General features: G+C 37.6%; 1 protein-coding gene across 3 annotated transcripts; it reads left to right on the plus strand.

Annotated features, from left to right (window-relative positions):
* Positions 1–995: 995 nt before the first annotated feature.
* Positions 996–25,617, plus strand: LOC121374249. 3 transcript variants are annotated; one of them, XM_041501268.1, is made up of 4 exons: positions 996–1,592; positions 19,896–19,997; positions 21,122–21,206; positions 22,007–25,617. In XM_041501268.1, exons 1-4 carry the CDS (start codon positions 1,502–1,504, stop codon positions 22,179–22,181), a joined length of 453 nt encoding a protein of 150 aa, XP_041357202.1. In that variant the 5' UTR covers positions 996–1,501; the 3' UTR covers positions 22,182–25,617. The 3 variants fall into 3 exon arrangements, with proteins under 3 accessions (XP_041357202.1, XP_041357204.1, XP_041357203.1); XM_041501270.1 differs by lacking the exon at positions 996–1,592 and adding an exon at positions 7,321–7,378; XM_041501269.1 differs by lacking the exon at positions 996–1,592 and adding an exon at positions 13,694–13,821.
* The last annotated feature ends 1,080 nt before the right edge of the window (positions 25,618–26,697 follow it).

Consider the following 26,697-nt stretch of genomic DNA (forward strand, 5'->3'; position numbering starts at 1 on the left):
AGAGGTTTCGCTACCACACACCATTACTGTTACGGATACCTATATCTATATATATAATTATATATAGTTTATTGCATAAAGTATTACAAAACCCTTACAGCAAAGCATAAAAACATCTCAATAATGAGTTGGCTGTGGAATTAAACAACACAAAACAAAGAAGACAAATTAATAAATAGTAATAGATCTCGACCCCATCTAGAAAACCATATTTCGATCCATAATTTTATCTCCCTATTTTGAATGTTTTTTTTCTTCTTCTTCTGTTTTTTTTTATCAGTAAAAAAAAAAGTACTACATGTTTAACGTTGAAATGTTATTTATCTGGACCTAAAGGAGTGAATATATTATTATTGTTTTTAAATACACTATTATTATTGTCTGTGTTTTAACGTGTGTTTTTTTTTTTTTTTTGGGGGGGGGGGGGGGGTTCGTGTTCGTTTTGTTTTATTTTTGTTTTAGTTTTATGAAGATTTAAAAATATTATTATACTTTTAATTTGCTTTCTTTTCTTTTTTTGTGGTGATGGTGGTTTGGATTGTCTTTTGTTGTGTTGTGGTTTTGTGGTTTTTCTTTCTTGTTTTGTTTTGAGTGTTTGCGTGTGTGTGTGTGTGTGTGTGTGTGTGTTTGCGTGTGTTTGTGTGTGTGTATGTGTGTGTGTGCGTGCGTGCGTGCATATGCGCGCGCGCGCAATGGATATGCTTATTGAATTTCTAAAAGCCAAACCTCTTTCTCCTATCATTATTGTGTACGCACGGCCGTAAATACACACGGAACACTCTTGACATTTGTTGAACATCACTACTTGAAGAGATCAGTCCTGCGGTATAGGATGTCAACAGGTTTTAGAAGGCATAAAAACAATCAATATTAGAAACCAGACTCAGTCTTAATAAACGTTCTTGTTTTAACCGACATCCGAGAGAAAAAGCACGTATGTCAAACAACTACAACGGCAAATTCCAACAGACTTGTAGGGGGGAAATACGATTTACAGCATTGTCTACGTGTTAACAGGGCAAGACACTTGATTTAAGGATTATATTTGACAGGTGTCATTAGTTTTACAATGGAAGACTGTGGCTTTTTCAGTGTAAAAAATATCCTAACAGTGACAAGGTGTATCGCATTTCAAATAAACGTTCAGTAACTGGCAAGAAAACATTATTATTATTTTTAAAAAGAATTTTTTTTTTTTTTTTTTTTTTTTTAAATAACTGTCAGTCTAGAAATACGTATAGAATAAAAGTGCGTGTGTTTTTTATATCCCCACTGAAAAGGGTGACAAGTTTATTTATAGCTGGGCCAGTATTCGACTGCTACGTATGTTTACATGCACCCGTTTGATATCGCCAACATTATACACGGGACACCGGTAAAATATCCACTGGGACGGTTACACTGTACGATGACGTCACCGATAGGAAATTACTAATCCATTATGTGTGTGGGCATTTAATACTTTTTCACGGAAGTGAAGTGCAAGGATTTTTAAACAGCAATGTCAGTGGTGTGGATGTACACAGGTGTTATAGTGTACCTCGCCGTGCTGTTTACAACAGTCAACGCACAAGACGCCGGTACAGGTAAAGGTGAGAGGAAACTGGGTTCCCGCTACGTGGTCGTGTTGTATGCCTAATTAACAGCTCATTGTTGCACGTGATTACACTTTTCAACACCTCCCTATGCTATTCCTTTCCTTCATTTTGATTTTTTCTTCATTTCTTTCTTTCTTGCTTTCTTTCTTTTGCTTCATTATTTCTTCTTTGTTAATGCTCGTTAGCAGGTTCACACTATTTGACAAATGCCTAGGTGTAAATTCCTAAATACGGTGGATGGAAACTGAGTGGGACTACAGGTTACGGGTTGTTTATTATTCCAGTTGACGATTACTAGTAACTTCAACAGGCGATTTCATTTCCTCATTTGTTTTGTTTCTTTGTTATTGTCGGTGTTAATGCTTGCTATCGAGTTCACACTAATGCACAGCATTATATCGGTGCACATTCGTAAAACTTAACGGCTCGTATAATGAAATCGAACCCAGAAATACGACAGGGTTTTTTGTTGTCCACCTATGGATTAAGCGGCTCAACGAAAATTAAATATTGAAAAGGAAACGTAATACAGCCAACTTCAGTAAACACAATTACTGGTGTGTTTTAACTTCATGTAATTATTTACATATGACAGTGCAAACATGTTTTAAAAATGCACCGAACAAACAATGCGCAGTGGAATGAGTCATGTGGCTCGTAAGACGAGTCGTTCATTGTGTGCATGTTGTTTGCTTTACCTGATGTTGAGGTAAAGTCCAATACGATTGTACTTCGTCCGCCACCACTCTCTGAAGGTGTTTAGATAAAACGCCAGTTGGTCATAGGTGATTAAGTCGTTTCTGGTCACACGTAGCGTGTAAGTTCTCTTCCTTCTTTCCGTTTCCATTCTAGTGTCTGTTGGCTTTTCTTCTTTTGTTGTTTTCCGGATATACGGGTATGCGAGGCATTGTAATAGGCCCCACCCCCTACTACATTGTACTACCACCACCACCACCACTACTACTACTAGTAACTACTACTGCTACTGCTTCTACTACTGCTACTGCTTCTACTACTGCTACTGCTTCTACTAAAGAAAAAAAAGAAATGTTTTATTTAACGACGCACTCAGCACATTTTATTTACGGATATATGGCATCAAACATATGGTGAAGGACCACACAGAGAATGAGAGAGGAAACCCGCTGTCGCCACTTAATAGGCTACGCTTTTCGATTAGCATCAAGGGATCTATTATATGCACCATCCCACAGACAGGGTAATACATACTACGGCCTTTGATATACCAGTCGTGGTGCACTGGCTGAAACGAGAAATAGCCCAATGGGCCCACCGACGGGGATCGATCCCACATCGACCGCGCATCGAGCGAGCGCTGTACCACTGGGCTACGTCCTGCCCCCTGCTTCTACTATTACTACTGCTGCTACTACTACTACTACTACTACTACTACTACTACTGCTACTGCTGCTGCTGCTGCTGCTGCTGCTACTACTACTGAAACTGCTGCTACTGCTGCTGCTACTACTACTGCTACTGCTACTACTACTACTACTGCTGCTGCTGCTACTACTACTACTACTACTACTACTACTACTACTACTACTAGTACTGCTATTGCTACTACTACTGATGCTGCTGCTGCTACTACTACTACTACTACTGCTACTAGTACTGCTATTGCTACTACTACTGCTATTGCTACTACTACTACTGCTACCGCTGCTTATGCTGCTACTACTACTACTACTACTACCACTACTACTACTACTACTGCTGCTGCTACTACTACTACTACTACTGCTACTGCTGCTGTTACTACTACTGCTGCTGCTGCTGCTACTACTACTGCTGCTGCTGCTGCTACTACTACTACTGCTGCTGCTGCTACTACTATTGCTAGTACTTATACTAGTACTTCTGTTGGTACTATTACAATTGCTGCTATTTCTGCAACTATTACTGTATTAAAACAATTACTATATTTATTTATTTACTATAATAATAATAATAATAATAATAATATTATGTGCAACAAATTATAATGGGGCCTTTTTACAAATAATATATGAAAATAATCCCCCCACACACAAACCACCACCACCATACATGCACATTTTCCCCATACCCCCCCCCCCCCCCCCCCCGACAAAATCAATAAATTAATAAAGTATACGAGTATATATTTACCGCCATGTAATCTTTGTAATCTTTATTAATAGAACTGACGGCGCGTTGTAATACTGGAAACTTCTTCCTTTAACAAGTGGACAAAGACCGTGGTACATGTATGTGCTTTCCTGTCTATCGGGAAACTACATATAAAAGATCCCTTGCTGAATTAGGACAAATGTTTCCTCCGATGACTACGTGTCAAAATTACCAAATGTTTCACATCCAATAGTCAATGATTAATTAATCAATGTGCTCTAGTTGTGTCGTTAATTAAAACAAATTCTTCCTTCAGCGGCTTGTTATTAAATGTCCAATGCATTACGTTACATTCTGCTGAATGCGTTTCCTTGTCTTTCATGACTCACTGGACAGGTTATAAATTATTTTGTTTTATCTGTTTTAACTGAATTACAGTAACACACACACGCACACACATACACATACACATACACATACACATATGCGCGCGCACGCACATACGGAAGCAAGCACGAATGTACCCAACACAAGCACGCATGTACCTCTCTTACACACACACACACGCGCGCGCGCACACGCGCACACGCGCGCACACACACACACACACACACACACAAAACGTGCATGCTTATACATGCTTGTACATGCAAATGCACATTAATTTTTAAATGATGTTTTATGTAGTGGAGAATGTATGAGGAGGTGTAGATTCGTGAACAATAATTCACGAGCCCCATAGTGACAGATTTTTCATGAATCTACACTTCCGAGTGCATAATCCATTCTCCAACTTAATTCATTATTCATTAACAATGATTTTGGTGACTACTACACTAACTTCTGTTATATATTTTTAATAAAAATATTGGTTAAAATTAGAGCTGTAACGATACGGGAAGTCGCGATACGATACGTATCCCGATACTTGGGTCGCGATAGGATACGTATCCCTATACTTGGGTCGCGATACGATACGTATCCCGATACTTGGGTCGCGATATGATACGTATCCCTATACTTGGGTCGCGATATGATACGTATCCCAATACTTTTGTCGCGATATGATACGTATCCCAATACTTGGGTCGCGATATGATACGTATCCCAATACTTGGGTCGCGATATGATACGTATCGTGACACTTAACTTTTCATATCAATCATTGATAATTAAACTGTTTAGTTAATGTTCATGAAACATGATAATCTTAATAAATATTTAAGACATGACACAAGCTGTATTATAAGATAGTTTTATTGTCACCTGACAATAAAATGAAATTAAAATATTTTGAAATACAAATCGGAAGTCTTCAGAAAAATTATCATAACATGCTTGTTCAATGCAGTTCAGTGGAATTTCAGGTTTTTCTTGAGAAAGATCAACGTGTTAACATGTTTAGGTTCCAGTGCAGACCACTGGGCAGTTACAACATCCCTTGCTGTGCTGAAAACCACCCGTTATTACAACATGAATGTATCGTGTTGTATCGCGATACAGCTGTCCTGAATCGACGTTTCGTATCGTGTCCCTCGTATCGCAATACGATACTGTATCGCCGTATCGTTACAGCTCTAGTTAAAATGGAACATAATATCTACAAAACTAATAACCCAAAACGTTAGGATCGTTCAGACCTAACCTAATCGATTCGCAGAAAAACATCCGCTAGACTGGTTAATGCTCTTCATTTTAAACCAAATGGTCACGTCGGGACCTAATCAAACAGTTCGCGAACGTCAGCGAAACGATAGCTGGCTGAACTTGGGGCAGGTTTATAAGGCTTAAATAAGATACAGATGCTACACGGTCTGTCAGCAGTGCGTTTGAATTCCTAACCTGGTCACTGCATCACAACCGGACTGGGTGGCGCAGTGGTTAAGCCATCGGACTACAGGCTGGTACGTACAGGGTTCGCAGCCCGATACCGGCTCCAACCTAGAGCGAGTTCTTAAGGCTACTACACCCTCTTCTCTCTCACTAACAATTATCCAACTAACCCACTGTCCTGGACTGACAGTCCATATAGCTGAGGTGTGTGCCCAGAACAGCGTGCTTGAACCTTAATTGGATATAAGCACGAAATAAAAAGTTGAAATGAAATACTGCATCGTTAATATAATAGACATATACACCAATCAGTTTTTAACTACTTCCTGCCAGTAATGGTAGCCTATATGGCGGTAGGTTTTAGTTTTTCGCAAGGTTAATTATTATATTAGACGCCTAACAACAGTTGCAATGGGGCCTAGCCCAGTGGTAAAGCGCTCGCCTGAATCCTGATGCGCAGTCGGTCTAGGATCAATTCTGTATGTGGGCCTATAAGAAAGATGGAAACAATGTAGAAGGTTTTCTGTTTAATTATAAGTCAAAATTACCAAACGTTTAACATCCAATAGCTGATGACTAATGAATCAATGTGCTCTAGTGGTGTCGTTAAACAAAAACAAAACTTTTATTATCTGTGTGGTACTTAACCATATGTCCGACGCCTTATAACCATAATTAAAATGTGTTGTGCGTCGTTAAATAAATCATTTCTTCCTTCCTTAGTAATATGGTGGAATGTCAGCGAATAAAAATACCTTTCTTTTCATAACGTAAACAAAGGTCGTGGTATGTGTTATTCTGGGCTATTTTTGTAGTGTATTGGAGGGGGGGGGGGGGGGGGGGGGGGGGGGGGGCGTAGACAGGTTTTTGCCCGAATTAAACGAAAATACCCGAATCTGGAAAACAACATTTATTCATATTAGCAATACTTCCAAACAACTATATACGGTTGCAAACGAATCACTATTCATTTTTACATGGATTATAACTAATTTTCCGGGTAAAATTATGGAAATATATGGTTAAAATGTCAGCACATTTTCTCAGAATATCTCTATCGTTTGTCCGAATTTAAGGATTTGCTCCAGCACTAGGGTGACAGCTGAATTTCCTGCCCCTGCCACCCTGCCCCCCCCCCCCCCCCCCCCCCCCCGTCTCGTACGCTTATGCTGTTTGTTGGAAATGTAGGTGCGGGTTTCCTCTTTTCATTAGCTCAGTTCAGTAGCATCGATATATGAAAAGGCAGCCAAAGCAGCCGTATTTCTTGCTCAGGAAAGTGTCCTTGAACTTTCATTGATGAAGGGTTGGGATTTAGTTCAGTCGGAGAGCGCTCACCTGGGGTTCTTTCGTCGTAGGATCGAATCACCTCAGTGGACCCATTCTCTAATTGTGGGTTTTTTTCCGTCCCAGCCAGTGCCCCACGACTGGTATTTCAAAAACCGTGGCATGTGCTGTCGTGTCTGGAAAGTACATATAAAAGATTCCTTGCTGCAAATGGAAATATGTAGTGGGTTCCTCTGCGACCCAATTACCAAATATTTGACATACAGTAAACGATGTTTAATAAATCAATGTTCTCAAAGCATACTTTTTAAACTTTCACTGGTGTAATCTGGAAAGTGAATTACGTCAACAACATTACGCCTCGTATCAAGACACACGTATTATTTTGCTAAACATCCGAACTATTTCTCCTGGGGTATCGTATAACAGGTAGAGGCTTTATTGAGAGTCAACAGGCTTTGTCACCCATGACGTAGGGATTGTCACAAGGTGCAGGTCTGACCCACTTAGTCTCCATATTGAGGAGCAAGTCAACAAAGACAGACGTCAGGTAAGAATTTCCCGCTTTGGATAGAATAATTAAAACGAGCTTTCGGACGTACAGTTATAACGTTATAATTAGTTAGTTGTATAAACGTTTTTTAAGTTGTCTGTAACTGACAGATAAGATTTTTTCTGTTGTGATTGGTTCAGTCGTGTTTGTGAAGTTTCTTTGTTATGATTCATGATTTTAGTTTCTCTAGTTTTGGTTTCCCTTTCCTTAAGCAGAAACAAAACATATAATGAAGTTATTTAGATTAAATTCTTAACATGATGTTCACTTATGTACCTAAAACGTGTAGTAGTGTAATACATATTGTAAATTCAGGTTTAGTGGTTTTATTTTTTAGACAAAGAAGTAATATTTTGTTGTTCCATAATCAGCCATGCGTAACTACACACTACATGTATTTATACATAGTGTATGTAGGACTGACGTGTCGCAGGCTGTTAGGGGTTTCCGTGGTGTGAGAAGACTATCATATTTAGTCAAACTTACTACATACATAACACCACACACAGTAGAGCACATTTATTAATTAATCATCGGCTACTGGATGTCAAACATTTGATAATTCAGACATGTGGTCTTAGAGGCAATTCGCAACGTGTTTCCATTAATACCAGTAGGCATAGGCTTACGGGCTTCCATTTTATAAAGGGGGAGGGGGGCAGGCTGGCTTTTGCCCGAATTAAACGAAAATGCCCGAATCTGGATAACAACATCTATTCATATTAGCATTTCTATCCAACAGCTACGCATTTTTACATGGATTACAACTAATTTTGATGGTAGAATAATGGAAATACATGGTAAAAAGGTCTCAGTTTAGCACATTTTGCCCGAATATCTATAATTTTTGCCCGAATTTGTTGTTTTGCTCCAGCATCCTCCCCGCCCCCGTCCCGTACACCTATGCCAGTAGAAATAAGGGATATTCACTTTAGCACAGCTAGAACAGCATATACCAAGGCCTTCAATATACCTGTAGTGGAGTACTGGTTGGGACGGGAAAATCAAATCAAGGAATAGGTCCACCGAAGGGGTTCGATCCTAGGACCGAGCACCTTAGACGAGCGCTTTACCGACTGAGCTAGATTCCGCCCCCACTCCTACAAAAGAGCAGTTTCGAGAATACGGTAATTTATATGTCAATAAGACTTAGTATACATAAATTATGTAAAAGTATTACTAGTAATATTTAATTGTATGTTATGCACTACAATTTAAAACACAGATAACCATCATTAAATAATTTTTAAAATTTTAATCAAAATATTAAACGGAGATTAGTTATGTTTGTTTTTTTAAATAGACCGTTCCGTGTTTGGTTATAGCATATAATACAGGTACATATGATATTAGTTCTCTTATTACGTAATTTGTCAACAACAATAATTACTAAACAATCACATTTTAGGTACATTAAAGCAAATAGGATGTATGTGTTGATAAAAATTATTTCTGAAATAAAAAGTATTGTGAAATAACTTGAGTTTGAAATGGCCTGAAATGTAAATAAAATACACAGTTGCTTTTAACAGTTTGTGACCTTACAAAGTGTGGAACTATTGTGCACAGCAATGATGCTTTGACAATTCATGCCCGTCATGAAATGTAAATAAGACATGCGATTATTCAGTGAAAACAATTAGTGAGACTACACTGGGAAATGGGAACTCTATTGACGTGCCCATATCCTTGAATGGTCCAGGCACGCCGATCACGGATCCAGCCTCTGACATAGCCAGTGGGTGGTTCCGGGGCAGGACGAGGGGGTAAGGGGGAAGTGAGACTACAAGTGAAGTTCGTGCACAACAGTATTAATAATGTGAAGTGGTGTCTAACAAGTTATTCAGTCCCATCGTAATACGTGCACGTCAGCGAGTTATCTCATTAGTGTCAGGTCAAGAAGTCAGGTATGCTCTATCCGATTATGCCGACTTGACCATTAATCTCACCTGTTTGGACAGAACTTACGAACACCACCTACAGCAGTGAAGTGATTAGCAGGTGGCAGAATTGATAGTTCCTGTATGTTTGGAATTGGTGAAGGGGGAGTAAAATGGGCTTTAATCTTTACCAATGACGTCATAGTTTATTGTGAAGTTTTTTTCTCAAGACGTACACACGCATCACACACCACATAAAGAAGGGCAAAGAGATAGCGACACAATTTGAGAGAGAGAGAGAGAGAGAGAGAGAGAGAGAGAGAGAGAGAGAGAGAGGTGGGGTGGGGGGGGGGGATATGATGCCATAACAACAATGGATATGCTCCTCATAACAATCTAAAGAGAGAGAGAGAGAGAGAGTGAGAGAGTGAGTGAGTGAGTGCTAGACTCATACTGACGCGTATATCAAGCCCTTTATATTAAGCTTTTGGGCAAACTTTTTGGGGTTGGGTTTTTTTCACATATTAGTCTATGCTTCCTATAAATATCAAAAATGATACATGGGACTTTACAGACAAAATATGTGAAGAAAAACAAAGTCAGTTGAACGCGTACTAATGTCATGTTTGAAGCAGGTTCTCAAATGAATCATCTTTAATTATGAGGCACGTCACGTCTCGTTTGGTCGATGATAGGATGTACATATTCATACACATGCACGTATTCGTACTCATACACATGTACATATGTGTTTACTGTCCCAAATTTATATTTAGGTTCTTTCCTAATAAAAAAAATAATAATAATAATGAGGGGAAAAAAAAAGAGAGGCAGTTTAACAATATAATAATAACGTCTGTCAATCATTTTAAAAATAATTTAGCCATTGATGTAAAATTGTCAATTTAAAGTTAATGTTTTGGAATAGTGTGAGGAAGAAAACTGAAATATGACTTTAATGTGTTTGTTTTTAAACAGCATAGCACACCATAGAGCACTCGCTTGAGGTGCTTAGGTCAAAGGATCGAACGCCCGTGGTGAACCTATTTTCTGATTGACTTTTTTTTCATGTTCTAGCCAATGCCCGACAACTAGTATATCAAAAGCCTAGTATATATGCTACTTGTGGGAAAGTGCGTATAAAAGATTCCTTTCTGCTAATGAGGAAATGTAACAGGTTTCTTCTGAACACTACGAATCAGAATTACAAAATGTTTGACATCAAATGGCCTGTGATTTGTTCATCCATCTACTCTTGTGGTTTCGTTAAACAAAACAAACATTAATTTTAACTTTAGCACATCATAGCACTGACAAACTGAAAGGTTCAAAAACTTATTTAAAATGTGGATAGGTTTTTTTTTTCTTTTCCTTTTTTTTTAAACCAACATTTATGTTTAAATATAAATCAATGTGCTCTAGTGGCGTCGTTAAATAAAAACAAACTTTACTTTTTTTATGTTTAAATAAAAAAAGAAAAGTTGTGTTGTTATGAAACATGGTATCAGCTGTTGGATGTGGGTCAGTGTGTCATATGTTTAATAACAATCACAGCTGGCTACATTGATCCACTGAGTTGCTTAACACTGACAAATGTTTATTATTTATGCCTTTGACTAGTCTATGTCCGCACTGATACACTATTGACTCGTGGCCGTCACAGCGCAATAAGAGAATTAAACACCAAAACTAACATTATTGACCATGTCGCACTGGCTGAACCGCTGTGATGTGGGTCCAGTAAAAACAAATATTGGGGTTGGGGAAATCTGTTCAACTTTGCAGATTTGCCGCGAAGTGTCTGCATCTCACGGTGTGCAAAATACTAGTAATAGCCTATATTAGAAATTCGTATTTCGAGTGTTCCATCTCTACACGTATTGCTCTGGGCCCCGTTCCACGAAGCGATCTTAGCACTAAGATCACCTTAGTGCATAAGGTAGCTATGCACTTATGGTGATCTTAGGGCTAAGATCGCTTCGTGGAACGGGGCCCTAAAGCGCACACAAAGAGGCGGCTATGGAAAGTGTGTGTTGAATTTTGTTTTAGTAAGAATTGATTGTCATCAGTATCGAAGTAATATTCTGTATATGTCAACAGGTTGTTCAGTTTTAAAATATTTTGTGTTGTTGTTCATGTGTTCCACCCCACTACTCTCCACGTGTTTGGTTTAATTTTTTAATTTTTTTACTAATACTTTGAATAATGTAGCATAAGAAAACAGAGACAGAGAGAGAGAGAGAGAGAGAGAGAGAGAGAGAGAGAGAGAGAGAGAGAGAGAGAGAGAGAGAGAGAGAGAGAGAGAGAGAGACACAGACAGACAAACAGAGACAGATACGGAGACGGAGACAGACACAGAGAGACAGAGACAGAGAGATGGCGAGTGATCCGATCCGGGACAGAAATTCTCACCTAAAGAGTCATTTGTCACCCGTTAACCTTTAAAAACAAAATTCCCTAATACCGTATACATATTTTATCTTCATGTGTGTATATTATTTGTTATACATGTAATTGAAATACAGATGCCTGGTAATATGCCTATACCCCGAATACAGTGTAACCGTTCTTTTCGTAGTATTTATACATGTAAAACACGTTTTGAAAGAAGAAAATACCTATCCCGAAGCTATAGTAATTGTAATTTAAACACCCGAAATAGTAATCGCTAGATACGACGTATCTGTTTTTATACACGATGCTGCGCTCGTTACATTTTTGATGGGAACCAAGTTTATATGAAACTATAGAGCATAAAACCAGTGATTGCAACATCAAAGGTAATGGACCTTGTCGTCCTTTATGAACTGACCTGGCGCCTGTAATAACTAATTTCAAAGTTTGGTTTATTGCTAACTGCGTAGGTGCGAAAAGTTATTACCGAAACGTTCTGAAAACACGTAAGGCGTATCGGCGACAGTCCGGTGCGGTTGGTATAAGCGACCACTCGAGTGAGTGAGTGTGTGTGTGTGTGTGGGTCAGCTGTTGAGCTTAGATAAACAAAAACTAAAGCGGACTGACACAGTAAGACAGATCACAATAAGTGTAATAGGCTAACGCGTCACTGAATATAAAAGTGTATCTTATGTGGAAGAAGCGGGTATTCCTTATAAACAACAAACAAAACTTTCCGTTTCCATTGTAAATTGAGTCTTCCCTGTACTACTATGCTATTGATCAAGTTTTAAAGTCACTGATCCTAATACCTAATTTAAACTAGATATTTAAAGTAATGTGTAATTCAACGATTAAAAAAAAAAAAATCACAAAAAGTATTTTACACTGCCAGTAGGGTCAGCGCCATTTAGTCAACTTTGTGATAGTATTTTATGGTTGTATAAAAATAACAAAAGTTAGGTTTTTATTTTTGGAAAATTCCGACGCCATATAACCGTCATTAAAATGTGTTGTATGTGTCTCGTTAAATAAAACATTCATTCCTTCCATACTTGTTTTTGGAAAAGAGGCAAAACACAAAACCAAAGTTTCAAAACGAAAACCCTCCTGTAGTATGTACTGATATATTATTCTTGATCTTCGTCTACTGGCTGTGTTCGACTCGTATCCAGTGCAGACCTTGGAGTCGCCACTTATGTAACATTATTAAATGTTCCACGACAACACCAAGGGAAGCACACAACAAAGTCGGTAAATGGGAAAGGTGAAGGAACGGCAGATGGCATTGTGTGTTACATAACAAGCAGCAATTAACGCCACGGTTCGCTGTGGCTGATACAGCCACTCCCGTAGAAATGTTGTTTGTTTAGCGCGGTCTCTTTTCTTTTTCCATTTTGTTTTAATGTATTTTAATGGTTGTAGACAAAGCTAGGGAATGGACATTAAAATGATTTTCTTGCTGTCGCCTAAAATACCGTGCAACAAATTTACAACGACAACTTGTTTTATCTACACCCAACTTCAAAAGAAAAGAGAAAGAAAAAAGAAAATATTGATAATGTAGGGGGTCTTTTTCTCAATATACTAGTATATACCTGGATAGCATGACTCGACCCCCCATTAAAACTTAGGTCGCCACAGTCCAGACTATCTCCCCCCCCCCCCCCCCCCCTGCTAGAATTACTGTAAACGCACCTGCTTCCCCTAGCGTACGGTTTGGATGCTGGTAAAAATGTTAATATAATGATAGTAAACGACCTCTTTAAAGGCTCTTAATGTTATATATATGTTGGTCTACTAATCAGCACATGAAAAGACTCTTTAAAAATAACACACATGTAATTGTTTTATTTGCCGTTGGGAATGACTACGGCAGACAAGAAAATCAAGTTATAAAACCCTTACGCTGCATGTTTCATGTCACATTCGTTGACATGTGCACCAAGTACTTGCATTAGCCCCGCTTGAACCACTTTTCTGCTATACTGCGTTGTTCATGCTGAGCCCTCGACCAATAGAATCGTTTGTAGCTGACCACGTGATTGCATGGGATTAGTGTTGTTTACAACCGAAATAGTAGGCGAAGGCAGTGCTTGTAAACACGCGTTTAGAACAGTGGTTTATTTCTACGTTTATTCCGTGGATTTGAAAGACGAAAATAAGGTATTGTTTTTTGACATGTTGTTATGTTATTTTGGCTGATGTTGTGTAGTCATTTTGTTTCAGTGGTGGTTTTTCTTTATGTTTATTATTGAGGTTTAACCATAGTTCAAGGTCCACTGATATGAATAACGTTGATAATGATATGGGATAAGAGAAATAATGAGAGAAAGTTCAAAGGCAGATACCAGAATCAAATGTCACTTCTAATGAATGGTTAATATCTGGTTCTGTTCATATGGTAGTAAACTGTCTGTGTCTGTGCGTGCGTGTACATGCACGTACATGTGCGGGCGCGTGTTCTATTAATTTATTTCTAATTTATATAGAACTTTTTTTTAACCTTTTCTAATACATGTAGATACATAAGTTTGTACATATCAATATATAACATGTACAGTTATTTTCACATGAGAGATGGATACACACATTAGGCCTATAAATACAGATATGATACACGGCACACATGCACGCACGCACGCACGCACGCACACACACATTCATACATATATACCAGGCGCGTGTGCAGACAATTTAGCTGAGGGTGGCCTAGACTGGCGACTGGAGTTAATAGGGGTGGGCGGGGAGGGTCAAGGCATGCTCTCCGAAAAAATATATTTAAGAGAAAAACAAGTTTTGTGCAGGGAGGGGTTTCGACACCCGACACCCTCCCCATGTACACGCTCATGAACACACACACACACACACTATATATATATATATATATATATATATATATATATATATGTATGTATTCATACATCAATATACACACATACATATATACATATAGTGTATTTGGATTGCTTAAAACACGATTTCATGACATCTGCAGCAAAACTATAGGTAATATTTTCAATTTTAATCAATTTAATTTTCTGTTATTATTATTATTATTATTTCTTTGTATGTTTATTTTTTTTATTAGGAGTAGTGGTGATAACAGTATAATAATTTTTTTAAATGTTTAACGACACCACTAGAGCACATTGAATAGTTAATCATCGGCTATTAGATGTCAAACATTTTGTAATTCTGACCCGTAATCACCAGAGGGAATCCGCTACATTTTTCCTAATGCAGCAAGGGATCTTTTATATGTACTTTTTTACAGACAGTAAAGCACATACCACAGCCTTTGACCAGTTGTGGTGTGATAACAGCAAATGTGGATCTTGTGGTCTTCCCTTGCGGCCACTATAACTGATTATGTGTCAGTCGTGAGTACAATAATTGCGCCATATATGGTATGGGGCAAGGAACGAATCCCCTCTGGGCGCAAAGGTTACTTTTCCCCCATTTAATTTTATAATATACACTTTACCACAGACAATATCGACATTATACATTACTTAAGCGTGTGTTCGACCTTATTCTGCGTAGGCCTACAGGGTCAGACTGGGTTAATATTTAATACATGACAAATACTCGAGTCTTTAATTTGGGTAGCAAATAATAAGATTAATAACACGAAGTTAACTACGAGATTAGATAGACGCTGATCTAGAGTTAATAACATTTTTGGGGTATTCTTGGCTTTTTCGATCATTACTAAAAATATTTTAGCCAAAAGTAGGTTATTTATTATTATATTACTGAAAGCAACTTCGCTAATGGTTTGTTTTTTGGTGATTTTTGGTTTTCATCAAGAGGGATCGATTTAGTTTAGTAAGAGAGCTGGGGTCGGTGTAGCTCAATAACGCCTGAGACGCTGTAGGTCATACGATCGATACCCCTAGGGGGGATATAGCATGATTTTGACATTTAAACCAGTGTTCCATTTTGCCTGCTTCATCAAAGGTCATAATATTCCGTGACCTATCTATGGGGCAATGCCTATTATAAAAGCATCCAGTGCTTCTAAATGGATTTCTGTTCAAACAAATAACTCATTTACTGTGATATTATTTTTGACACCGCTGATTAAGAGAGAGTGGGCCGAATTTGCGAAGCCTGTTTTTGCTTAAACGCAGGTGTTTATAAGCATTGCAAATGTACGTAGTTACACGCGTGTAAGTCTAAAACAGGCTTTGTAAGTTCGGCCCAGTGTGTTTTTCCGAGGATATTTTATTTAGTTCAGTCTGTGACCTGAATATTTTGTTCGAGATCTGTGACAGCCGGGATTTTCCTGCCTGACATATTAATTGTATTATACCGCGCATAGCTTTATTAGTTCACACCGTATTAAGCTTATTGGCTGGATACAGACGGCGGAGAGAAAAGAACTGTCACCAACAGCTTGTTATTAGCCTGTACAGTGAACGTCTGTGCACACGTACTAGATGTTTTAATAGGTCTTCTGGCCGGTAAGACAGACCTATAGACTCAAACCTGTCGCCTCTGGCGATATTTGTTTAAATATAATGCAAGTTCAGTCATGGAAACGCTGCAGACTGCTGTAGGTCTAAGATGTTCTTTTGTGATATTATGAAAAATAAATAGAATAGAATTGGGTCTAGCCTTCACCTCCTCCCCTTTAATAGTAAATTGATTTAATATTATTGTAGTTTATATGTTGATTTTTATTATTATTATTATTGTTATTATTATTATTATTTTGTGGGTGTTTGTTTTGGGGGTTTTGTTGTTTTTTGTGGGTATCGTGTGTTTGTTTAAATGGCATAGACAAGATGCCTGCAACTGGAGTCACCAATAACATATTAATCTGCCTTCCAACAGGGAAGTATTATCTTCACAGTTGGGAGGGGTGATGTGCAATGTCCCTGTCCTCCCCCAGTTTTCGACTGCTATGTATGGGGTAGTGGTGTTAATAACTCACTTTGTCAACAACAAAAAAAAAAAAAAAAACTCTCCGCCCAAAAAAACCAACAAAAAAAAAAAAACCCCAGAAAACCAGAAAACCCCACAAAACCCCCACAAAAACCCCAACAACATCAACATTGAAATCAAATATAAAAACTGATAACTTTTACAAAGTCCTATATATGATCATTCTCCTACGAGTATTACGTGTGACCAGTGTTTTTGTTTATTGTCAATTGTTCAAGGCGTTTACCAAAGCCTGGTGTGAAGTCTGTATCCGAAAACAATCTACTTCTATTGATCAAAATGTAGGCTGCACAGTAAGTTTTACGTTCGTCATAATCAGAAGCGCGAAACACCTGCCCAGTGTTCGGCGACAGCAACGCTAACGTCTGCGAAATATTTGACTGGTCCCTGGTGTGGTCATTCGGTTTAACGAGAAGCGCATAAACCAGTCTAGAGAACGGTTTTTTAAAACAAAAACCGTTCTCTAGACTGGTTTATACTTGTACTTGCTGAACTCGGCCCTAATGGCCGTTGATTAATCAGTGTGCTGGGGTGTTGTTAAACAGACATTCCTTTCATTCTTAGCTGTCAGTTGTTTGCTGTCGGTTGAAAATACCTCGAATACACTGTATAATAGGCATTCATTCGTCTTATTATGCTATTCGATGAACTATGAACGGCCCCTGGATGTGTATCAAACGACGCAGTGGGTCTGCAACCTGTAAGAACGTGCATTACCCATACACTCGAGCTAACCAATTAAAGAGACTGTCCATGGTTTTCTGCGCTTGTTAGATATTTCCGAATACTGAAATATTTTAACGACTAAAACTACATACAAAATGTAGTTCTTGTTTAGAATATCACAGTCAGTTTTTGTATATTTAATATGTTTCTGGTCATCCTAACGTTGGTAAGTAGCCCAAAATGGATTTGGTCTCCCAGTAATTTCGTAAGAAGAAAAAAATAAAAAAATAAAATGAAGTTGACCTACAACAAACACTACGACGACCAGAAACGCATTTAATATTCAGCCACTGACATTTTATGGAGGAAAAAAAATGTATTTAAAATGCAATTTTATGCTAAAATAAGACTGCCAGCAGAAAGTTGCTATTTTTAGTCTGAGCGCTCTTACAACTCGAGTCTTATATAACCCATTAGTTGTTAATCTGAGGGCACTCGTCGTAATTCGGGAGATGGGGAAAATTACAATTGCAACTCAACCGTCGAATTGGCCAACTTTCTGCTGGCAGTTGATAGTCTTAGCCTAGCATTAGTCATTAAAATATCTTGACAACTTAACAACGACAACAAATTCGAGACAGTGCCTTTAACATTTCGTGATCTGGCCTGAGTAGTGAGCGCATGCCATCGAGTGGTGTGCCCAGGACAGTGTGGTTTAACACTAGAACTATATTATCATTATTCCCGAACACTGAACATTTTGAATAACTGGTAATGGGAATTTGCCAGTGGAAATGCTATATAATTCCCTTTTCGGTATTTGCGAGTTAATTACGAGATAGTGCGATTACAATACTAGTAAATTACTTTTGCCTTACGGGACACAGGAGCGGGTTTGTAAACGCCAGTCTTGTAATCGATATATACCGGCTTTTTATCGCTTGTGTTGCATAGTGGTTAAACCATCGTTTTAAGGTTTGTGGGTGCAGGGTTTTGCATCTCAGTACGGACAGACAGCTGACAAAATCTACAACAGATCAGTCAAGTTTTACACAAAAAGAAAAAAAAGAAGAAGAAAGTAAAATGTTTTATGATATTCTTATCATGACATACAAATCGGAATTTCACAAAAAGTATTATATATTATATACATGTATTTATAATGACAACAGCTCGTGATATCTATTTAGGTGCCTGTAAATAACGTCTGTTTTTACAATGTTGCCAGTTCCTTAAATACAGTCATCAAAATCCCTATGACAGTTGTTACAGTCGCCATAACAATTGACTGATGTTTGTGTATTTATACACATTCCCTAGTCGACCATTCAAGTGTATAAGGAGTGCCTATCGTTTACATGGCTTACTCCCATGTGGTCGAATGAACTAAAATGTGCTAAAACAACAATAGATATGGTTCAGTGGTCTTACTGACATGCATGTTGTTACCTCAGTCATTGTTCCAGATTCTATAGATGGTATAGATATCGCTTAACGCATAAAGTATGCAAATATGACAAATATCGAAATAATCCATGTATCGAATGTAGTGAATATCTGTAAATAATTAAAAAAGGTCTCCATCTAAAAATGTTTATTTCACAAAAAGCAAAAAAAAATTCAACATATTAAAATTTTCATTCTTTCAAGTACACATACAAGTACAAATTTCCACTTGAGCAGCAGTTTCTTTCAGAATGTTACACTCACAATGTCCCAATCACTGCAGCTTCATAAGGTGGTCATGTTCATTACATACACAGGTAATCAGGTAGTGGTTATATAACAGACGAGTACTTATTTTTCGACCAATTGGCATTTTGACCAATTGGGAATTCGAACAAATAGGACGACACCGTTTACATACCTTTTTGAATTTTATGGGGATACATACAAACTGAGAAAAAATTCAGCTTTATTGAACTGGTACATTGTTAACCATACTGTGCCCTTTGAAAACCATTTTCAATCAAGTACAATTCAGTGTCTGTTAAACTGACCCGTTTATCGGATCCGTTAACACATGCGTTAAACGGATCCAAATACAGTCTAAAGTGTGGGTTTTTTTTTAACGACACCACTAGGGTACATTGATTGATCCTAAGACATGTATCCGAAAGCACGTCCGTTATAAACCAACGATTACTGGTTAGGGGTGTGTGCGTGGGTGGGGGCATGCTCCCCAGGAAATTAGGGAATAACGATGCTCAGAGCAGTTTTAGTGTTGCATATTGTGGATGATGAATTAAAAAAGCCTTCAAAACAAACCAGTGATTAAAAGGGCATATCAAACGGGAAGGTGGGGGGGGGGGGGGGGATCACAGGACCCCTGTGAACCCCTCTTTATCCGCCAAAAAAAACCCCGTCTTCATCCCTGTACTTATCTTAGCGGGGCCCGGGGGTATTGGCGATCGCCTTGATCATGCAGTAAACTTGATATTAGTACTAGTATAATATGTAGAAACCTTCTTTTTTGATGGTGTAACTGAAACTTCTTGAGCAGTTCTCGGCCATCCGATGCCAATTGTTAATGCTCACACTACCCCATTTCAAAATGATCTCCAATGGGCCTGTTATCATCCTGTCCCCCAAATGAAAGGTTGTTTCTTCTTCTTTTTCAGAAACTAGTGGAGAAAAGGTTTTTAATTCAACATTGGACATGCCGTCACCAGACGATAATGAGACGTTAGAAGTGATGGCCGTGGAACAAGGGGCTAGTGTTGGTATGTAATACTGTTTTATTATTCATTGAAATATTTTAATATGTTAAATACTTTAAATGTCTTTCAAGTTTTCAAATAAAGACGTTATTGCACGGCTAATGTATATTGGACTCCTGTACTTTTTGGTACGGTTTTAAAGGGACATGACTCTGCTAATAAAAAATATGCGTGCGCATCTTGGTGGTAGATTTTCTCACTGAGATGTCATGGGTCGCGGGATCCATTCTCTTTTGATCTACTATTGGCTATTTTTCATTGCATACAGTGTACCATTGGTTTAAAAAAAAACTACTTTAGACCGAATTTACTAAGCCTGCTTTTGTTTTCATGCATTATAACTACACACCTTCATAAATTCGGCCCCATAGTATTTCTATATCAAATACCGTTTGTCGCTAATCAAAGGTGCCAATGTGATGGCACTGAGTTTCTTTTTTCATTATTTAGGGGCGGGACGTAGCCTAGTGATAAGGTGCTCGCAAGATACGCGGTCGGTCTAGGGTCGATCCCTATCGGTGGGCCCATTGGGCTATTTCACGTTCCAGCCATTGCAGCGTGACCGGTATATCAAAGGCCGTGGTATGTGATATCCTTTCTGTTGGATGATGCATATAAAAAATACCTTGCTACAAATGAAAAAATGTAGCTGGTTTCCTCACCAAGAATATATCTCAAAATCACGGGCGTTTGGGTCCTGGTTGGAGTTGATGGGTGTTTAGTTAGTGCAACTCGATAGAACGAGTCATACCTTGTGTTGACTATATACGACATGTAGTGGTTCTAACCCAGTTCAGCCAGCAAACGTTTCGCTAAGGTGGCCATTTGGTTTACCGTGAAGCGCATAAACCAGTCTAGCGGGCGTTTTTCCGCTCGGTCTGTCTGTACACAGCCCTGGACCCGGATACCCGTGGTCAAAATTACCAAATGTTTGACATCCAATAGCCGTCGATTAATAAATCGATGTGCTCTAGTGGTGTCATTAAACAAAACGAACGAAAACGTTTTTTCTTCATTATTTTGAGCAAGTGTCATTTGACAATGTTTGACACCAATCAGACTAAGGGCTTTTGGCTACAACGTGCTGGGACGTCATTAAACATACGTGGATTGTTTTTGTTTTGCAGGTGTTGTGATGGGCATCGTCAGCGGCGTTGTCATCCTAGTCGCTGTTGTCGTCGTCGTCCTCGCCGTCTGGATCAGACGAAAGCGGTAAGTATAACGCAGTACATACCTGCACATTGTGCAGTGGCAGGTCCATATATTTATATTGGTGTGTGTCTGTATATTGTCCGTTGTTTTTCCAAACAGTTTCTGAAAATACGATTTCAATAAACTTTACCGCGAGTTATACAAACACCCCACATACCCACCAAAAACCCCCCACAATAACAACAAACAAAAAACACAACAAACTAATAAACAAACACAAAAAGGTCACAAAACAAAAAACACAAAAAGGTCACAAAACAAAACACACACACACACACACCGCAAAAAGTAATCCCAGAACAGCAATAAATACTCTCCCCCCCCCCCCCCCCCCCCCCCCCGCAAAAATATATCCATCAAACAACCAACCTGCCATCATCTACCACCCCTAACACAAACCCTCAAAACACGTACATTATGAGACGATCCTGGATTAGCTACTTCTAGTTCTATACATTTAATAGTAGTTTTTATTTAATTTTTTCTGGGGGGATAGTTGTTTTTGTTTTAAAAATTATTTTTGTCTTCAAACTTAACAATTCGATCCTGACAAAACTTTATTATAACATTTTGATCAATACCAATGCTGTATCACCCCACCACCCCACCCCCCCCCCCCCCCCCCCCATTAAGTACCACTCTTACATAATATCATCTTGTCTAGCAACCCAATTTGAAACCTTTTAAAATGAAGTTTGAACTATAGTATTCTAGTATTACCATGTCCAAGAACACGGCTAATTGTAGGTTTCATTTGATTGCCTTCGACATCAGTTTCACTTTTTTGTTTTCCATTACAGTCAAAGAGACATCGAATTCGAAAGGGCGAAAAAAGTACAAAGATCGTCTGCCATCACTGCTGGGGTCTATATCGATTTGGCAACCGATACACCCATCGTAAAGAAGCCCGTTGTCTTCGCCGAATCCTCAGAGATGGAGAAACTAAGGAAGGACGACGGGGAGGAAATAGCATAAACACGGATACGATCGTTCTGTAAATAGTCCAGTATTCCAAAGACTTCATTATTTCCAGTATACTTGTCTGATGTCAGCTAACATGAAATGTCACCCTGCTTTTCTCACCGGTCAAAATGATATGCCACGTCATCATCTGCATAATGCAAATTTGAGAGTCAACACTGTTAATACTTTATTATAAATAGTGATTACTAGTATCTTCCAGTGATCTGAGAGAAACGAATTGGATTATTGACGTTAATCGGCAACCTGATGAGATACATAATCTGATATGTAATGTGTATTACTTAACAAAATTGTTGTTGTGGAGAAAAGGAAAGTCGTATCGAAGACTAAAGGGAAAGTACTAGATGGAAAACAAAATGACAAATAATACGTTATACTAACTGCATTATCTAGTGCTCATTTGCTATGGAACAAAAAGCGGAAAAGGGACACGGGATACCAAGGCTGTTAAAAGCGGCTCGATCCATAGGGGACTGCTGAATGAACAAATGCTCTGTTAACAATGCGATTGTGATTATCACAGTTTGTACACAGATATCTGAGGTTACGTCAATATATGTGATCATTTTACCAACGTCCATTTTATCTCTGCCAAGTTAAACACGGTGATCAATGCTGAATTCATGTAGACGAACATTCATCGCTTTGTTCTGGATCCGGCTTTTCAGGACGTCACTATAAAGTTAAAAAGTACAGTTAAAGAGACTTTCAGTAGTTACGTTTTTAACAGTTTCGCGCTCTCGTTTCCTTAAGGCAGCAAAGCAAGTTGCAGATGGTTCTGCAATGTTGTGTGACCCCTCACATTTTACAAGAGTTTTATTTGGTTTAATAAACAGTCAGTAAGTTAATACTAGTACTATCTACACATTAAAACGTTTTGAAACTTGTTAATCTTTTTCATCAAACGTAAACTTCAAAAGCGCCTAATTCCCTTTGCCCCATGAAGTTTTATAAGGTAGGTAAGTTAATATGGATTTTAACTACCATCTTTAAATTAAAACAAATAAAACTTGTTAAACTTTGTGTCAAAAATAATCTTTTCCTCTTGGTCCAATAATACTAAGGTCTCGCATGCAAAAGAAATAATAATGTTTCTTCAATAAAACATTTTCGTTGTTAAAATTATTGCTTATATGGATATAACTTGAGGCTGTCTGTAGGTTGATTTAGTTTTGCTTTGTACAGCTATGTTGTAATCATTGAAATCTTGTATTCGTGTAACCGATTCAAGGAATGATGAAAAAGGCGTGAGGGTCGGGCAACATGATTTGTATTAATTACTTTTAGGAATGAAAGTACTATAGACTAATTCTGAATCATAAATCATATTTTTTATTAACAACTCGATCTAGGAATTCAAATACAACTCTGTTTTAAGAACCCTATCAACATTCGTCATTAATATCTTAATCGGATATGTTAAAACAATACGAATACACATTGTAAGCAAACGTCTTAAATTATTTAGTGTATCGACTTGACCTTTCTTTTAAGAAACAGGTCCAAATACAATGTAAGTAGAAAACAGGTCAAATGGTAAAGTCTATTATAGAAATACAAGGTGAGTTGCTGAATATAGTGGACATTCGGGCTGATAATCCGATTAAACAATATAGTGACCAGGGGCAAAATTAGTATTTTTCCAGGGAGAGATGGAACGTTTCAAATTGGCAACTACAAGATTCAGGAAGGGGTGCACCGCTTAAAAAGGGCACCTACAATATTCAAAAGTACATATGCATTATATATGGCAATACTCTTCCCAAAGCAGCAAGCCAACGAAGACCGTACGTCCCCAACTAAACAAAAATTAATCCATTGCATTCATTTGCTACACACTGGACCTGTCGTGGTAATTCAAAATTGTGTGGGGGAGAAGGAAGACCCACCTCCAACACCATTCTCCTGGATCCGCCCTGTAGTGAAACTCCATCTATCAAATTAGTTCTGGTCTCCCATGATTGAAATACATGTACTCTAATATGTCCACGGTAACTGAACCATGCACTAACTGTAGTACATCATATGTGAATTTTATTTTAAAGCGTTACTACCTCAAACGGAATGGGCCGGATTTACGAAGCCTGTTTATGTCTTACACGCGTGTAAATACAAACATTTATAACGAGTTTTAGAAAAACAGGATTCGTAAATTCGGCCCATATGTTTACTTCGATTTTCTCACGCTTCGCTGACTATTAATTAGGAACATTTTAGCATTCTGTATGATATATAGACTTTGCCACAGGTGTTTGAACGTTATTTCGTCATACCAAAAATATTTTATCGCACATATCGGTATCGGAGTATTACATTTACCGTTAGAAACAGCACGAATGTATTCGTTTTAATATATTTTTTTTTTTTTAGAATAAGTAAAAGTTTATGGGTTGAATTATGACCTTTCGATTTATTTGTAAATCCTAATATTAGAACCTAGATCATTCTAAAATATTTGCATTATATTGTGTGTTTGGTTATGTTTTTAAATGTTTTTTATTTTTGTTTTTGTGTACAACTGTTTGTATGTGGGTTTTTTTTTATCCATCTTATTAAACATACAATACTCTTTAAATTAAAAACGTTTGTCCATTATAAAAAAAATAAAAAATAAAAATAATAAATAAATAAATTACTATACTGTCATTTTCAAGTGCAGGACCGTTGAAGTCGAGAGGTTGGCTATAGTCCGTCCCATTGGGAACGCTTTTTTTCATATTATAAAATTTACTACTAGTTATTTATTTCTGAGCCGATTTCTAAATTGCATACATTTTTTTTCGTTGTTTCCAAAACACTTTTACTTTTTTTCTAAAGTCAAACCAAACTGAAATTATTTATTTAAAAAAAATAAAAAACATTTTTGTAGGATTGGACGGACTATAGGTGAAAATCTCGTCAGACATGTTACCGCATTGAGCTATCAAAACTATTTGTTAACGCTCATTTCCGTATCTTAAATAATATCACTATCATTCATTATATTATATATGTACTAGCTTCTACACCCTCCGGCGGGCCTGAACTAAATTCGTTCAGTATGTTAGTTTATATATTACTACGACAAACATCTTTGATCCTTGGGGCCAAAGCTATTAAGGCCTACTGTTTTTATCTTTCTTTTCACATCTTGCCGTACAAGATACATTTGTATTCAATTTTCAGCGTTACCTTTGTAAAAGGACTGGACAAAAACAGAACAAAATTTATTCAGAATACAAATATGATCTTCAACAAATTATTATTTAATGTTATGTGGTTTGGTATAAATTATTTTTCTATCGTGTAAAGAAGTAAAACAGCAATTATAGCGTTGGAATAATTATACTAAACGCTTAATGGAATCTTTATAGCGATAATGTGTTCTCTATTTTAACATGTAAATTCTGTATATATTGATGTTTTAATAATAAATATTTCAAAATAATGAATGTGTGTTTTTGTATTCAATTACACCCATATACATGTATCATGTATTATATGCAGCATCGTGCGGTTCTGTGTGTGTGACAGGGGAGGTGAATAAGAGCAACTGACAGCAGGTTAGAAGACCGGAGAAAAATGGAAGCTAGTAGACGAGTGAAAAACTGATGGATTTTTCCTCCGTAGAAATACATGTATTACAAGTGTGTGCAGGAAATTATGCATGCGTGAGGGGGGGGGGGGGGGGGGGGGGGGGGGGTCGGGGTCTAGGTTTTAACGTGCCAAGTGTCTAGGGGGTTCAAGTCATGATTCTGCAGAAAAAAAAATATTTAAAAAAAAAAGAAGAGGAAAATTCATTTGGTCGGGTGTTGAGAGGTCCGCATCACGTATATCTTCACAATGACCGACGGGACAATATTTTCGAAAACGATAAATTCATAGTTTTAGACTACTGCGGATCAACAGCATGCTGCCCTCAAAACCGAGTATTGAAAATCACATGGGGCAAACAATCTATATAGAACATATTGCAGTCTTGAAAAGTAAAGGATTGCTGTGATGTGTATTTATTTTATTTAAATCGAAGAACACGGGCAGTAATAGTTTTCAGGTAGCACCTTAAATCCTGATTTTACAAAACCACTCGACTGATACTGCCTTTGGATTGAAACATTAAAATCTTGTATCTAGATATGGAAGAGACTTGGGGGTGGCATTGGACCATATTCCATATTATTTCAAACAAAATTTAACATTTTTCATTGTTCGCTCTGAAATAAAGCATACTCAACTATCTTCGCCAATACTGATCTAATATCTAGTAAGAGTTTGATAAGCTAATAAATGTTAAAACATTTTAAGAAATACTGAAATTATTTTATTCTTCATATTTTTAGATACAAGTACAAAAAATGTCCAATCATTTTTACAAAAGCAAACAATTTTCCTTCTTTTAACTAAAGTAACTTGATAAACAAGCCTTACAAAACTATAAAATGTGTCATTTCACCATAAGAACTTACATGGCTTGCACTTTCACTGCTTGTGAAATACATCAACATGTATATTGATCCTTAAAATAAGT

This window comes from Gigantopelta aegis, chromosome 6, assembly GCF_016097555.1.
Source record: "Gigantopelta aegis isolate Gae_Host chromosome 6, Gae_host_genome, whole genome shotgun sequence".
Lineage (NCBI taxonomy): Eukaryota > Metazoa > Mollusca > Gastropoda > Neomphalida > Peltospiridae > Gigantopelta > Gigantopelta aegis.

Bases quoted from the DNA above. Each gene is read 5' to 3' on its own strand.
- LOC121374249 (XM_041501268.1), top strand. From the start codon at position 1,502: ATGTCAGTGGTGTGGATGTACACAGGTGTTATAGTGTACCTCGCCGTG. The intron at 1,593-19,895 runs GTGAGAGGAAAC...CTTCTTTTTCAG, and splicing joins AGACGCCGGTACAGGTAAAG to AAACTAGTGGAGAAAAGGTT. The intron at 19,998-21,121 runs GTATGTAATACT...TTTGTTTTGCAG, and splicing joins GGAACAAGGGGCTAGTGTTG to GTGTTGTGATGGGCATCGTC.